The 15,937-nt window shown below is 38.1% G+C and overlaps 1 protein-coding gene across 13 annotated transcripts; it reads right to left on the bottom strand.

Annotated features, from left to right (window-relative positions):
* Positions 1–1,022: 1,022 nt before the first annotated feature.
* LOC149151734 (uncharacterized) lies at positions 1,023–7,055 on the bottom strand. 13 transcript variants are annotated; one of them, XR_016262305.1, is made up of 7 exons: positions 6,531–7,055; positions 5,635–5,697; positions 3,940–4,056; positions 3,743–3,804; positions 3,479–3,603; positions 3,123–3,185; positions 1,456–1,544 (listed from the first exon to the last, which is right to left on the bottom strand). XR_016262305.1 is itself a non-coding variant. In XM_089438352.1 (4 exons), the coding sequence occupies exons 1-3, from the start codon at positions 6,855–6,857 to the stop codon at positions 1,440–1,442; spliced, it is 495 nt and encodes a 164-aa protein (XP_089294478.1). In that variant the 5' UTR covers positions 6,858–7,055; the 3' UTR covers positions 1,023–1,292; positions 1,428–1,439. The 13 variants fall into 13 exon arrangements, 5 of the variants coding, with proteins under 5 accessions (XP_089294478.1, XP_089294477.1, XP_089294476.1 ...); XR_016262306.1 differs by having other exon boundaries at positions 3,495–3,603; positions 3,935–4,056; XR_016262301.1 differs by having other exon boundaries at positions 3,935–4,056.
* Between the last annotated feature and the right edge of the window lie 8,882 nt (positions 7,056–15,937).

A 15,937-nucleotide genomic window follows, 5' to 3' on the forward strand; every position in this document is an offset into this window, starting at 1 on the left:
AAAAATAAACATATAGAACAGGTTATTTTCAGGCTCTCACTCAATGTGTTAAAAGGCACAAATGCAAATTACATACTGCTCCAAAGATCAAGTCAAACGAAATATCCAATGAAATTGCACAGATCTTCAAACTTAAAATAGGTTTTCATCAAAAAGAGAATAAACAATAAAGTAGGTTTTCATCAAAAAGAGAATAAACAATAAAGTTTGTAGCCTTTCAGCTTCAAACTTATCAAGCATCATGGTTGATGACAGATTCGAAATTCAAATTAGTGATGGATGCATACTTGGTGTAAGCCCGAGATACAAGTAATATGTGGATGTTTCTTGGCCGCTTTTAATGAAACACTGCATCGGAGGGTCACGTGCACCAGGCTGCAGCAAGAAATATTGACAGGCAAAAACCCTCATTGTCAGTATGATTTCATTTATGACACAAACTTTAAGCAATAGAAAACAAACCTGATATCCTGTCATCTAATTTCATTAGAAATTTGAATGCATCCAAGATGGACTCCTTTCCATATGACATAGTTAATAGCCCAAAGGTGAATTTCCAAGGTAAATTTCCAAGGTGAATGGAAACAGAAAAACAATAAGACTGGTCTCATAATATTTCAGACACAAAATTCAGATGAAATCAGTGTGCAGAGAGCAGTTAGGGCTAGAGAAGTACCTTTGGTAAAAGCTGGCAATGGTGTTGTGACCTTGGAAAATGGCGTGATTCCAAGAAAACGTTTAGTTGTATATGAAGGACGCCGAGAAGCGTTTAAGACTGGAGAACTTTGGCATCAACGTTCAAAATTTGCTGCAAATGAATCCTCGGTGCTCAGCTTCGTCTGCTGAGAACGCAAGCAGCGCGGAATAGTTAATAGACCAAAGGTGAACCAAAACCAAAGGAAGAATAAATACATTTCACCTTTTGAAAGGTCTCGGGATCAGTAACTAGGCTTATGTTACCAGAACTACTTATCTTCACATTTAATTCAGAAGCTACTTGACAAAGGGAGAAGCCTGCAGCCTTAAAATCATATCTTTTACATGTATGGATTGAACAATCTCTTGCAGTGATCTCAATGAACTCACTTCCCCTGCATGTACAACAATGAATTTAATCATTCGTTGATAATACAGGCAACTTATTAATAAGAATCCACGTGACCATATATATCTTGTTCTTATAGGCTTTGGAGAAAGCTGTCTGAGGATGAAAATGAGCGATAGGTTCACCTGAAATGTCGGAACATAAATCCTCCCGAAGTTTTCTCCAAAACTTATATGAACAATATGAACTGCAGATATGTACACTCCCTAATCATATATATCTTTTCAACAGATGGAAATGTTCCTGATTCCAATTTACATGTAAGAATAAAAATGGGCAGACAAAGGTCAGCTCAGAGCTGGATCTTTCAGACACACCTTACCATAGTTGTCACTTAGATAAACACATCCTCGGGATTGTCAAATGCAAAATTGTCATTTTTTAATTCATTTAGCATCGCTTGTATATCAATGACTGTTTCCCCTTTTCCTTCCTCAGCCTGCAAGAGACGACAAAACATCAGGTTTAGGCTGCAGTGGGAATAAGTGATAGAATGTGATCCATTATTAATAATTCTGTGGGATGTCACCGAAATCTATAAGCAAGAATACAGTGGTCTGAATCATTTGTCATGGCATATAGCAGTTTATCCATTACTAAAATGGACCAGAGCCTCAAGATGATTGGTAAGTGTGTGGGCTCTCTTAGCAACCGCACACCTGAGAAACTCATAAAAATGCTACATCTAGAGATCTAAGTATGATGCTATCAACAATTCCAGCAAAGCATATGCAGAGCTTACTACAAGTTGAAGTTAGGCTAAGATTAACTTCACCTCATCTACATTCCCAAATTTGCAGCAGGTTCAGTGACCCCTATCGTTAATACGTTCCCTTTCTACGGTGAGAAGACAAAAATGATATACATATTACAGACCTATCAATTCCTAGAAATCTTCTTGATTTCAGATTAAATTGAGTGTTGGGATGGCACTATAATTCATAATACAATACAAACATATCCAGATTATTGAAGCAATCTGTCAGATACTTCGAAGAGAACAGCTCAGCAGAAAAATTGCATATTCAAAAGCTACGAAGCCAACAGTCGGGACTCTGGAATGCTTCTGAAAAAAGTGCAATGCTGTTACTCAGAATCCAGTAGTCATGGCAATGAAAAAGTAACAAACAAATTTAAAAGACAGAAGGCATGCTCTGTTTGAGACAGACCACTTCCAAATAACTTGCCTTGCATCACCAGGGCCAACCTACTCCGCTCAGGGAAGGTCCTGATCAACCCTTTCATTAGGTGGGTTTGGATAATCTTACCTTCATTACTAAGGGAGAAGGATAGGTTATAACCTTTATCTGGGACATTTACAGCAAAAATATTCAAGTACTTCTATATCAAGCAGTCACGGATCAGGACTGGAATCTACCTCATGTATACATTTGATCAAGATCATCCAGTTGGTTAATCCGATTTTCACCTTTACTCTCTTTTCATTATGAAGAGGGTTCCCGGTAAAGAAATCCAACAGGGAATCTTGAATGGAAAGCTCAACTTCCCCTGTCTTGAGTTAAAAGCCAGCCACAATTCCTGCCCCAAGAGTATTCCAAGGATGCCTTGTGGATTTGATTTTGATTTTGAGATGGCAAAGTTCAGGGCTGAAATGTAATTCCATGCTTATTAGGCACCCAGATTGTCACCATGGCTTGAGAGGTCTGTGCCGGTTCCTTAAGAAAAACCAGGGAAATATTCTATTCAACTTGCAACACCAGTTTGCAAATACTAAATAATATACAGATTGCACACACAAACACAGCTACACTATCCTGCAAATGAAATATCAAGGTACACAGTCATCATTCTTCCCTCGACCTCTCGCTGACACAACTATATTTCAATGCCCTTAAACATGAGCAATACGCCACAGACTAACACCCAAATGGAAAATACGAGTTGATATTTCTTTGTAGACCATGTCTGTTGTGAGTTCCACAAATTTAGGAGTTACAAACAAAATAGGGTTCATTACATATATGTCACGATTCAGAAAAAATCTTACAACACTTACAAATCTTGAAGGCCCAACGTTCATAACTTCTTTAAAGTCATCCCGAGTAATGTTCCCCTTCATCTGGATATTAGAGCAACCAAACAAACGGTCAACTGAAAGGCATAGGCAACCAATGTATGCATATATATATATGGGCAACCAATCTAATGAACCAATTACAGAAAGTTCTGAAAAGGTAAACTCATTCTGTAATCTCTAAATTGAATGAAAATAAGATAATAGGCATCTTTCTCTGAAAAAAAAAAGATAATAGGCATCTAATCCAATGATTCAGTTGCAGGGCCATAGATGCAATCACCAGATTGAATGAAAATAAGATAATGGATATCCAATCCGATGATGAAATTGCATACCCATAGATGTACTGACCAGCTTGAATCAAAATAAGAAAATCAGCATCTAGTCCAATGATTCAGTCACAGATTCACAGATGCAATCACCAGATTGAATTGCAGTGATCTCAATGAACTCACTTCCCCTGCATGTACAACAATGAATTTAATCATTCGTTGATAATACAGGCAACTTATTAATAAGAATCCACGTGACCATATATATCTTGTTCTTATAGGCTTTGGAGAAAGCTGTCTGAGGATGAAAATGAGCGATAGGTTCACCTGAAATGTCGGAACATAAATCCTCCCGAAGTTTTCTCCAAAACTTATATGAACAATATGAACTGCAGATATGTACACTCCCTAATCATATATATCTTTTCAACAGATGGAAATGTTCCTGATTCCAATTTACATGTAAGAATAAAAATGGGCAGACAAAGGTCAGCTCAGAGCTGGATCTTTCAGACACACCTTACCATAGTTGTCACTTAGATAAACACATCCTCGGGATTGTCAAATGCAAAATTGTCATTTTTTAATTCATTTAGCATCGCTTGTATATCAATGACTGTTTCCCCTTTTCCTTCCTCAGCCTGCAAGAGACGACAAAACATCAGGTTTAGGCTGCAGTGGGAATAAGTGATAGAATGTGATCCATTATTAATAATTCTGTGGGATGTCACCGAAATCTATAAGCAAGAATACAGTGGTCTGAATCATTTGTCATGGCATATAGCAGTTTATCCATTACTAAAATGGACCAGAGCCTCAAGATGATTGGTAAGTGTGTGGGCTCTCTTAGCAACCGCACACCTGAGAAACTCATAAAAATGCTACATCTAGAGATCTAAGTATGATGCTATCAACAATTCCAGCAAAGCATATGCAGAGCTTACTACAAGTTGAAGTTAGGCTAAGATTAACTTCACCTCATCTACATTCCCAAATTTGCAGCAGGTTCAGTGACCCCTATCGTTAATACGTTCCCTTTCTACGGTGAGAAGACAAAAATGATATACATATTACAGACCTATCAATTCCTAGAAATCTTCTTGATTTCAGATTAAATTGAGTGTTGGGATGGCACTATAATTCATAATACAATACAAACATATCCAGATTATTGAAGCAATCTGTCAGATACTTCGAAGAGAACAGCTCAGCAGAAAAATTGCATATTCAAAAGCTACAAAGCCAACAGTCGGGACTCTGGAATGCTTCTGAAAAAAGTGCAATGCTGTTACTCAGAATCCAGTAGTCATGGCAATGAAAAAGTAACAAACAAATTTAAAAGACAGAAGGCATGCTCTGTTTGAGACAGACCACTTCCAAATAACTTGCCTTGCATCACCAGGGCCAACCTACTCCGCTCAGGGAAGGTCCTGATCAACCCTTTCATTAGGTGGGTTTGGATAATCTTACCTTCATTACTAAGGGAGAAGGATAGGTTATAACCTTTATCTGGGACATTTACAGCAAAAATATTCAAGTACTTCTATATCAAGCAGTCACGGATCAGGACTGGAATCTACCTCATGTATACATTTGATCAAGATCATCCAGTTGGTTAATCCGATTTTCACCTTTACTCTCTTTTCATTATGAAGAGGGTTCCCGGTAAAGAAATCCAACAGGGAATCTTGAATGGAAAGCTCAACTTCCCCGGTCTTGAGTTAAAAGACAGACACAATTCCTGCCCCAAGAGTATTCCAAGGATGCCTTGTGGATTTGATTTTGATTTTGAGATGGCAAAGTTCAGGGCTGAAATGTAATTCCATGCTTATTAGGCACCCAGATTGTCACCATGGCTTGAGAGGTCTGTGCCGGTTCCTTAAGAAAAACCAGGGAAATAGTCTATTCAACTTACAACACCAGTTTGCAAATACTAAACAATATACAGATTGCACACACAAACACAGCTACACTATCCTGCAAATGAAATATCAAGGTACACAGTCATCATTCTTCCCTCGGACTCTCGCTGACACAACTATATTTCAATGCCCTTAAACATGAGCAATACGCCACAGACTAACACCCAAATGGAAAATACGAGTTGATATTTCTTTGTAGACCATGTCTGTTGTGAGTTCCACAAATTTAGGAGTTACAAACAAAATAGGGTTCATTACATATATGTCACGATTCAGAAAAAATCTTACAACACTTACAAATCTTGAAGGCCCAACGTTCATAACTTCTTTAAAGCCATCCCGAGTAATGTTCCCCTTCATCTGGATATTAGAGCAACCAAACAAACGGTCAACTGAAAGGCATAGGCAACCAATCTATGCATATATATATATATGGGCAACCAATCTAATGAACCAATTACAGAAAGTTCTGAAAAGGTAAACTCATTCTGTAATCTCTAAATTGAATGAAAATAAGATAATAGGCATCTTTCTCTGAAAAAAAAAAGATAATAGGCATCTAATCCAATGATTCAGTTGCAAGGCCATAGATGCAATCACCAGATTGAATGAAAATAAGATAATGGATATCCAATCCGATGATGAAATTGCATACCCATAGATGTACTGACCAGCTTGAATCAAAATAAGAAAATCAGCATCTAGTCCAATGATTCAGTCACAGATTCACAGATGCAATCACCAGATTGAATCGAGATAAGGTCGTGGCCATCTTATCCAATGATTCAATCGCAGACGGTACACCCACAGATTCAATCACTAGCTGGATTCAACATAAGACAATAAACATCTACTATAATGTTTCTATTATTGGGCCGCAGATCGCCAGTTTGAATCAAGATAAGATGATGGCCATCCACTCCAAAGAATCAAAGCCAGACCCATGAATACAATCACCACTCGACTGGAAAATAAATGTGCATTTAGTCCAAGGATTCAATTACAGACACCCGAATGCAGTGACCAGTAGAATCAAAGTACGACAATGGGCATCTAGTCCAATGATTGATTACAGACCCATAAATGCAATAAGCAACTTGAATTAAAATAAGATAACAAGCAACAGTCCCGAGATTCAATTACAAACTACCAAAACTCACTCTGTGAACCTCTTCACGCTCTTAGAAACCTACCTCTACGGTATTATATTCCTTCTCGCGTTCACTCAAAGTGGCTCTGGCAACCATGGTTTCAAACTCTTTTCCAATTTTGGAAAGATCGGGAGCTGAAGAATTTCCATGGCTGCTGCAGCTTCCTCCACCGCTGCTGCTGCTACTGCTGCCCCCACAGCAGCCACCTCCACTGCTCGCTGCAAGGACCACCATTTTCAAACCCCGATGCCTCCCTGATATTCTTCCCTTTGCAAAGTTTGTGTAGTTTGGTAGCCATGGATGTGGCCCTTTACTCGTGTTGGAGGATAAAAATGCAATAGGAAGAGTGCAAACAGAAGCCATGACCATTCCTACACTGAGGAAAGATGTATGGGACGGACCGTGAAAACTAGTTTACTAAAAATTCGGAGCAGTGAGATCGCTCACAAGAAGAAAGACACGAAACCAAGAAGAAAGACACGTTTCATCACTGCGAAGACACGTTTCTGAGAGTTTACTGCGAAGAGTCTCATGGCCTGTCATTTCATGGCCGATTGCCAGATCCTCCCTCTCGGGTGGAAAAAATAATATTTTTGTATGAAAAATAGATTAAATCAACGGCAGAAAACACCCCAATCGTCTAACACATAAAATCAATGGCTCAGAATCGCACACTTCACATTTTAGGGATGTCTTTCTCAGAGGGAACGCCTTACGGCGTAAATATTTGAGTACCAGTCTATGAGTGCCTGCATCGCCCGAACATGCATCCGAAGCGATTCGATGCATTCTACGGTCTCTTAGAAGAAAATAGGCAGCTCTAATCTACGGCTTCCGAGCACAAGCTCCCTCAGGTTTTCACATGATAAGCTACAGTGCGTACAAATTTCTTGCTGGCAAAGGTCGTTTTGTAGGGCATGGAATTCTTGGGAGACGCCGATCTCGCAGAATTCATTCTGGATTTAAGTACCGATAGTCCTTTGCAGCAGGAATTGTTGAGCCTGAAAAGGCATTTCTAGAGTATGGCCCGACTTCACGCGGTTTGACCCCTCGCCATCATTGCAAGTCACAGATCAACAACAAATTTCATTGTTCGACTTGAGCTAAGCCGCTGGTTGTGCCAACTATCTTCTTGAATTCCCAACACCAAGTGAACTGTTGCTTCCAATTGAGAGGATATGTGAAGGGGAGAAATATTGTAGTGCAAAATTTAGTTTCACATTCTAACTGATTAATACGTGATGGTTGTGCCAACTATCTTCTTGAATTCCCAACACCAAGTGAACTGTTGCTTCCAATTGAGAGGATATGTGAAGGGGACAAATATTGTAGTGCAAAATTTAGTTACACATTCTAACTGATTAATACGTGATTTTAATCTTATGGCCCATAATATCTCAATCGTCTAACATCAAAATAAATGGTTCAAAATGAGACAGGTGGCAGGGGAGGGGAGTTGTTTTCAGAGGGAATGCCTTACAGCGTAAAAATAATTATTATTCATTACTAATTTTATAATATAGTTATATTTAAAGAAAAGTAGAGAAGAAACAATGTTAATTATGTTGATACACATGTCTATTTTGGAATTGGGTTTCTAAATATTTAATTTAATATTGATAATTATTTGATAGATGGTAGGGATTTAACCTCGATATAATATTTTAGAAGATTATTAGTAATATACACAAAATAAAGATTGAGATTTATTTTCAAAGTTTATTTTTTTCCTTCTTAATTAAATTCATTAATTAAAAAAATGTCATGAACAAATTGTCTTATAAAATGAGCTATGATTTTTGGGGTTTGTCGTATTGATAAACCATTGTATTAATAGGTGACATTGGAACAACTCCTATTTATATATTAAGTGATAATGAATCTCCATAATTAAGTGACAATGAATCTCCATAGTTAAGAATCATGTTACATGTCTTTTTTAAATGTATATATCTTTGACTTATAGATTGTTTTTTTATCATTAATAATAAAAATAATAATAATTTTCAATCTATATATATATATATATATATATATATATATATATATAAAAGAAATTTGAGATGTATGCTTGAGTAAATATTTTGAATTGATTCCTATTAACATTTACTGGTGTAAACTTTTTAGTGTAAAGTAAATATTTATTTTACTTTTACTGCATGACATGATAAACTGCGGGTTATGTGGAAATCCTATTGGAAAATTTAAATGTTTAAAGTTATTTTAATTTTATTTAAAATATGGTTATGACAAACCATGGAATTCACTAGGAGAAGATACTAAATGAAAAAGGTTTCACTTACTAGACAGTTAGAGGATAGTTGCTCCCTTTCGCTAGAGATAAATCATCTCAGTTGGGAAGCCAAGATGGTACGAGAGGAACTTGAGGAAACTAAGAAGAGAGATTGAATGATACAGGTGGATCTCTAGATACCAGTGACATGGTAAAAGGCTCAAAATTCAAAGTGCCAAAAAGTTGATGAAATTGACACCAGATCAAAGTGCTTGTCACCCTGATTTCAACGGTGCGAAGGACACTCCAATCCGAGTTTGTATGAGAAAGATAGAAGCAGTCAAAGTTTAAGGTTGACTTGCCAATGTTGTAGGCTTAAGGAGGGCGCAATTTGGCAGAAACGTGACACCGGAATCCGAACAATTTTTTGGGAAACTTTCTAGGACGATTAACTCATCCAATAACCCCTAAGGTTCGAGAAATTTTGTAAGGTGGGTTATAAATTAAAAAAAGGGCAACAGGCCATGACCCCCATTGCCCCCGGTGGAGCCCAGAACTATTTAATATAAAAAAAGGGGCGAGTGGGCATGACCCCGCCACCCCGGGAACCACCACAACATTTTTAATATTAAAAAAAGGGGTGGGCAGCCATGACCCCGCCACCCCCGGAACCATCGCAACAACATATATTAACTATAGTGTTGGGGGGCAGGCTGTTAACCCCGTCACCCCTCCACTCCATCTGTACAACCTAAACCACGACAATTGCGATGGAGTCGTGGGGATGGGCCACAGGACTCACAGAACTTCCACCCAGTACAATAAAACAAACAAGTTTGTGTTAAAATGGGGAGGGGCGGGATTTGATCCCCAACCCCTCCTCAACCACTATGTCGATTTTGTCACTGTGCCAACGGACTCCGTTGGGAGGCCCACCGACCAAACATTATCTAAACTTTTTTGAATAGTATGACCAGGGAGGTGGGCATGAATTCTGATAATTATATTATTTTATTGCAGGAAGGAAGAACCCTGAGCGGCCTATGGCAAGGGGCGGAACCTTGCATCAACACATTTTTCAGAGGGGTCAATTTGCTCCAGTGTCAAAATTGGACAAGTTTTATATCGATTTTGCACCTCTCGGTGACAAGAACTCAATGGTGATGTTAGTTTCTACAACAAAGATCTCCATTTGTCGACCATTTTCTAGATTGGATGTATAGGACTCTTTATCTAAATGTTGTTTGTACTTCTTTCTCTTTTATGCCACTTAATGGATAAAGGCCTCCCCATTGATAAAGAAGGGATCGAAGACGTAGTCAAAATTGGATGAACTTTTTTATCAAGTATCTTGTCTTCTTTTCATGCCTTTATGTGTTTCATCTCTTCTTTAATGTGCACATTAAGTTTATATGGTTAAGCTATAATTTGTTCATGTAATTCTTTAATACATCTGTAAGAAAATATCTTGGATCAAGTGTATGCTAACAAGAAACAAACTCCGAAGAGGCGAAGGGAAACTAAATTCTTTCGATCTCGAAGCTGGGCATGCACATCGAAGAAGGAACATGACCGATGACGAGGATCGCTATGAGGAGGAGTGAAATTACTGCAAAAACCTTCTATACAATGGCAGAAAGGGTCAAAAAGTTGTTCTCAAAGCTTGAGAAGAGAATAAAAGTAGAGGAGAATGGGCCAAAAGAACAAGGTTCAATGCATGGAAATGGTGGAGAGGAACCCCCTCCTTCTCCTTCCACGAGTGAAAGTTCCTCTTCTTCTTCTCACCATCATCATAGGAATTCAAGAAATGCATCTAAGAAACCTTTCTTTAAATTAGATGTCAAATTTGATCTTCCCATGTATAACGGTGAAATTAATGCAGAAAATCTTAACAATTGGATTAGGCAGATTGAAGTTTATTGCAGAATTCAACAGATCGAAGATGATGAGGCAAATATCTAGTTGGAATCCCTTCGACTGAGTGGCACCGCTCTCATTTGGTGGGAGAGCAAACTGCAGGGCAACAAGAATCTAGGTAACCTTCTCTCCTCATGGTCAAATTTTGTGTCTACATTGAAAAAACAATTTTACCCCTTAGGCTATAGGCAAAAGGCATTAATGGAATGACAATACCTAAGGCAAAGAAAAGGTAAAAATGTGCAAAACTTTAGTGAATAATTTAGAAGAAAAGCATTGAATTTGAGCATTTCCTTAGATTCACCAGAAATCGTAACTAAGTATATCGGTTCTTTACATAGTTACACAAGTCATTCATTATTATTGTTTGAGCTTGTTACTATCGATGAGGCCAGTGTGAAAGCCATGATTCTTGAAAGCAGTGGGATGCACATGCAAAATTATCACCAAAAAAGAGCCGCAACAACCAAGAGAAGAGGGGCAAAACCCTCTTGTACACATTTTGAGAAAGAGGGACATGACGAAGAGAATTGTTGGAAACTTCACCCTGAGTTGAGACCTAAGAGAAATGACAGAAAGGAGAAGTAGAAGACAACTACCACCATGCAACAAGATCAAACATCTGAGTCAGAAGAAGACGAGAAGGTCACGATTGCGGGTTTTGTACAAGGTAGACCCATTGAATTGGGATCAGATTCTGGTGATGAAAGGAGGATTGCATCTCTTGGAATAGAAGCAGACGAACCCATTGATATGGGTTTTAATTCAGGTGATGAAGCAAAAATTTCAGTAGATATTGTACCAAATATTTAAAGGACACCCAATGTGGTAGGGTTCCAGGAACTTGAGGAGACCAACCAAAAACTTGAAGCAGAAAATGCTAAGCTAAGGAGGCTCCTATGGGAAGTAGAGGAGGAGAAACAAAGGTTGCTATGCCAATTGCAACCTAAGAATGAGGTCTTGGGAATGTTGCAGCCTAATCCCCTTGAGGTAAAAAATAGTTCTTCGATTCCATGTACTTTTCTTGATGATGATTTCGCTACTTTCGAAAAGTATACTACAGGTATCGAATCCATGTTGCTGAAGAAGATGGGATATCAGGGGAAGGGCCTTCACATTAATGGCTAAGGCATCATGAACCCCATCAAAGTAGAGGAAATGCCTCATCATGCAGGACTTGGTTATGTCAGGAAGGACATTGGGGAAGGCTCCAAAGCAGCTAGTGACTAGTCAGTGATGGATGACAAGACCTACCCCTCCTATTCCACCGATAATAACGGATCCATGAACCCTTCTCAGAGGAACACCAAGGGGAAGTGCTTCAAGAAGACCTGGAAGGTTTGGAGAAAAGAAAATCATTGTAGTCGCTACAACAAGGAGGGACATCAGGAAAGCACATGCCAAATGCTTGAAAGCCAGAAAGTGGCAATAGAGAAGCCAGCCAGTGGCGATGCTCAAACACATTCATAGTGGTCTGATTTGTTAAGGAAATGACAGTTTTTTAATAGTAGTTTGTATGGCCTCAGTTTGTAAATCATGCGTTGCAAGTAAATGTAAAAGTGATGATGTGTTGCCATCACTTCAAAATGCAATGATGATGTTTTTGGGCCTTCTTATGAGTAGTTGAGGTATTGGTTGTTATTGTGTAATCCTTGACCAAAGAGTGTGTGCTATAAACTCTTGGCAAGTGAGGGATTGTTGAGTCATGAGTGGTTGTATATGAGTGCAAAAGATGTATTAGTTTTGTGTGCAGATGATTGAAAGTGTGGTTTGGCAAGGACACAGGTTGTATGATGAATGGTGTTAATGCTTTTGATGGGCAGAGCGACGATCAGAGGTCGGGTGTTTCAGAGACTAGAGATTGGAGGAGGAGAAGCGCAGCAGAAGGTTTGATATGGAAGGGTGGAACCGACGATAAATGTGAATGCGGGTGTATAGATTTTTAGATCTGCTTATGTGTTTCGGAGCGGAATTACAATGTAATTCTATGTATTATGGTTAAAGTGGGGTTTGAGTCTTTTAATGTAAAAGTGGTGTTAAACGATTCCGATAGTCACATATCAGAGTCAGAGGGGTGATAAGGAGTCATATGAGAGCGGAGGACTACGATGAGCGATTGTGATAAAGGCAAGTCTTGGGAACTATGCAAAGGCTTATGAAAGGAGGAAAAAGATATGATTTATGTGGTTTATGTGATGTCTATTATAAAGGGTTTATAATAGTATTAAAGCGCTGATAGTGATTTGTGGGTTAAGCCTATGTATGACCCAAAGTTTAATAATGGTTTAGGGGGTTGGCTTATATATGCGGGCCTAAGGATTAACGAGGGTTAATGCAAAGGATGGATCAAGGGACAAACTGTGGTTAGTTTGTTTGATAAATCATTTCACCAAGTATTAATAAAAGGGGCCTTAACCCATTGTTCATTTATAATGAATATTTGACTGGAAGGTCATGTAAATTCCTAGGAAGAATAGGTTTATGCATAGGTCTATATGCATACTGTGGGTAAAGCAGGGGTAACCCTGCATCATTTGGTATTAGAGCATAACAAAGAAATTATGTGTGAAAATTTCTTTGGAAGAATTTAGAACAGAGACATGTGGAAAGATGTGTATGCAGGTAAGGGAGATCAAATTCTAATCTGACAGTTAAGCAACCATAGTAAAGCTAGGAGATTGCAGGAACATAAAGAATCCACAACAATGTTTTGGAGAATGGAGATTCATTCGAATATGAATAGTGGATGGAGACTACTTGTGAAATCATGCAGGTATTGTTTTATTTATTTTTGATTTGGGTTTTGCTGGATAAATAAATAGATTGAAGATTGATAGTTACAACTAATGAAGTATCTCAACAAAAGAAGATCAAGCCTTAAGAAGGAGTAATGAAGGAAACTGTTAAGGATTTCTGAGTGGGAAAAAAACTTAGCGAAGGAGAAATCGTTGCCGATAGTTAAGCTTTTCCATGATAAAACTAGAAGATTGAAGAAAGAATCAGATTCTAAATCTGATTGACAATAGTTGAATATTGAGAATTTGTGTAGTGGAAGCATAAATATCTATTGAAATAGATTTGCAGGAGTGGTTAGATCATGAAGGTAGGTGGAGGTATGAAAATTTGTCTAATGATTAGCAGATATTGAATGAATGATATTTAGAGTAGGATTACAGTAGTTAAACTGTAAGAGGGATGTTTGTAAGTTCTTGAAGTAATAGAGTTTGAAGATACAGCTGAAGGCTAATCGAAAGAACAATCCATTCAAAAGTACAGGTGAATGGGAGGACAAGATCAGATAGAGATCTTAAAAGTGAGGTGATATGTTCCTATTTTAATTTGAATTGAAAATTGGGGAGTTGTGGTTTTTATATTGATGCATAGGTAGCAACAGAGGAAGGTGAGAATATTGCAGCAACCTAGAGCGAGGAGTGCTCAATTGGTTCCAAAGGAAAGAACCAGAGGAATGCCAACAGACTGAGCTCAAAGGAGAGAAGCTTAATGAGGAATATGTAGCAAGAAGGAGACTTGTTACTGCAGGGTATTGTGGCAGCTCACAAAGGTAATTCCACAGAGGATGTGGGTAGAATTGCTAGAGAGATAAAGGAGGCTGGTAAGAGTTTCTAAGTGAAAGCAGAAATGTGGTAGAACCTTGAGGAATTCCAACAGAGATTGGATAAAAGAGGACAGGTGTGTTCATGGAAAGTACAGACAAGTTGAAGCCTAGAAGGAGAAAATAGAAGTGCTCAAAGGAGGTTCCAGACATAGAGAACCAATTGCTTGCCAAAATACTGAGTACAGAGGAGAGCTTGGTGAGGTAAGTTGCAGCACTGAGGACTTGCTGTTGTAGAGGCTTTAGTGCAGCTCATAGTGAGTAAGTGAGGAACTCATATAGATGGAGAGGATGATGACTAGTGACGATCATAATAGAGGTTCTGAAAGAAACCACAGCCAAGGACAGAAGAAAGGAGATTCCAAGGCAAATGGCATATAAAGACAATTAAGTAAAGAAGAATATGATAGGGAGAAGGCTAAGATAGTATTTCAGGTTGAAGTATTAATGGAAATGTTGCAGAAAAATGATACAGAACAGAAAAATGGTTATGTCATGAGAAAGAAAGTGAAGTGGCAGAGGCTACAAGAGAAGAGGAATCAATAGGTGAATATGTAGTTAATAAAGGAGCTAAGGGAACTTGAACAAATGATAGATGTCAAATTGAAGACAAAGAAGCTCGAAAGAGTTGAGCTACAGCAAAAGGAAGATGTTGAAATTTTGATATGTGAACCAGAACGTGGACCATTACTTTTTGAATGTGATGAAGAGCTAGAGGAGTTGGATCATATGAATGATTCAAAGCAGCCAAAAGACTTGATGACTGAAGCATCAAGTGAGACCAAAAGGTCTTGTATTTTTAAAATTAATGATTTGTGTATGATTGCAGGTTTGGAAGAGGATAGGAAATCTTTTAAAGCTGCCAAAAACATGAAAGAATACCTTCCAAAAGATGAAAGTTTTGAAGAAGAATATGACAAGGAGACTGGAAAAGGATCAGTTCACTACAGTGGACAAGTGCTGAAAGACATCATTGAAATAGATGATGAGAAGGAGAGACTAGCTAACAGTCTTAAGAGTTCTTTGAGTTTGAATAAACATACTGATATGTTGATAGAAGAAGAGAGATCCGAGCAGCATATTGAAGTGTTGCCAAAGGAAGAAGAGGTACAAAGAACTTATATTTTTTATTATGATGATTGTCTTATAATTGAAGATTTTGTTGCAGAAACTGGAACATATTTGGCACAGGTGGACAACCAAATGAAAAAAGAAGAGGAAGGACATCTATTGAAGGATGTTAATAAATATTTAGCAGAGGAAGAAGGACCATGCGATGATGGGTCAATAGCAAATGAAGAAATGGGAGATTGTGTAAAATTTCCAAAGTTTACTCCAACTAAAATCATTGAGTTATATAAGGAGTTAGAATTTCAAAGGAGAAAGTTAGAAGAGTAGAGGATAAATGTTCAGGATAAATTGTTGAAGAAGGATGACAAAGAAGTTTTCATAAATAGTATTCAAGAAGAAGTTGATAGGTGCAGAAAACAAAATCAGGAAATTGTTCTGAAAGCCGATACAGCAGCAGCTGAAAAGGTGCAAAATAATAGTAAAGAAGAGGGTAAGGATGAAAAGGAGGCGATCAGAATAAGTGAAGAACAAGGAAAAGGTAGACTTCATCAATCAAGAGATGAAAGCAATCAACAAAATGAGGATATACTGGACAGAGAAATTGAGTTGATAAGA

This window comes from Pinus tabuliformis, chromosome 9, assembly GCF_031772625.1.
Source record: "Pinus tabuliformis cultivar Carrire ecotype Pingquan chromosome 9, CPIR1, whole genome shotgun sequence".
NCBI lineage: Eukaryota > Viridiplantae > Streptophyta > Pinopsida > Pinales > Pinaceae > Pinus > Pinus tabuliformis.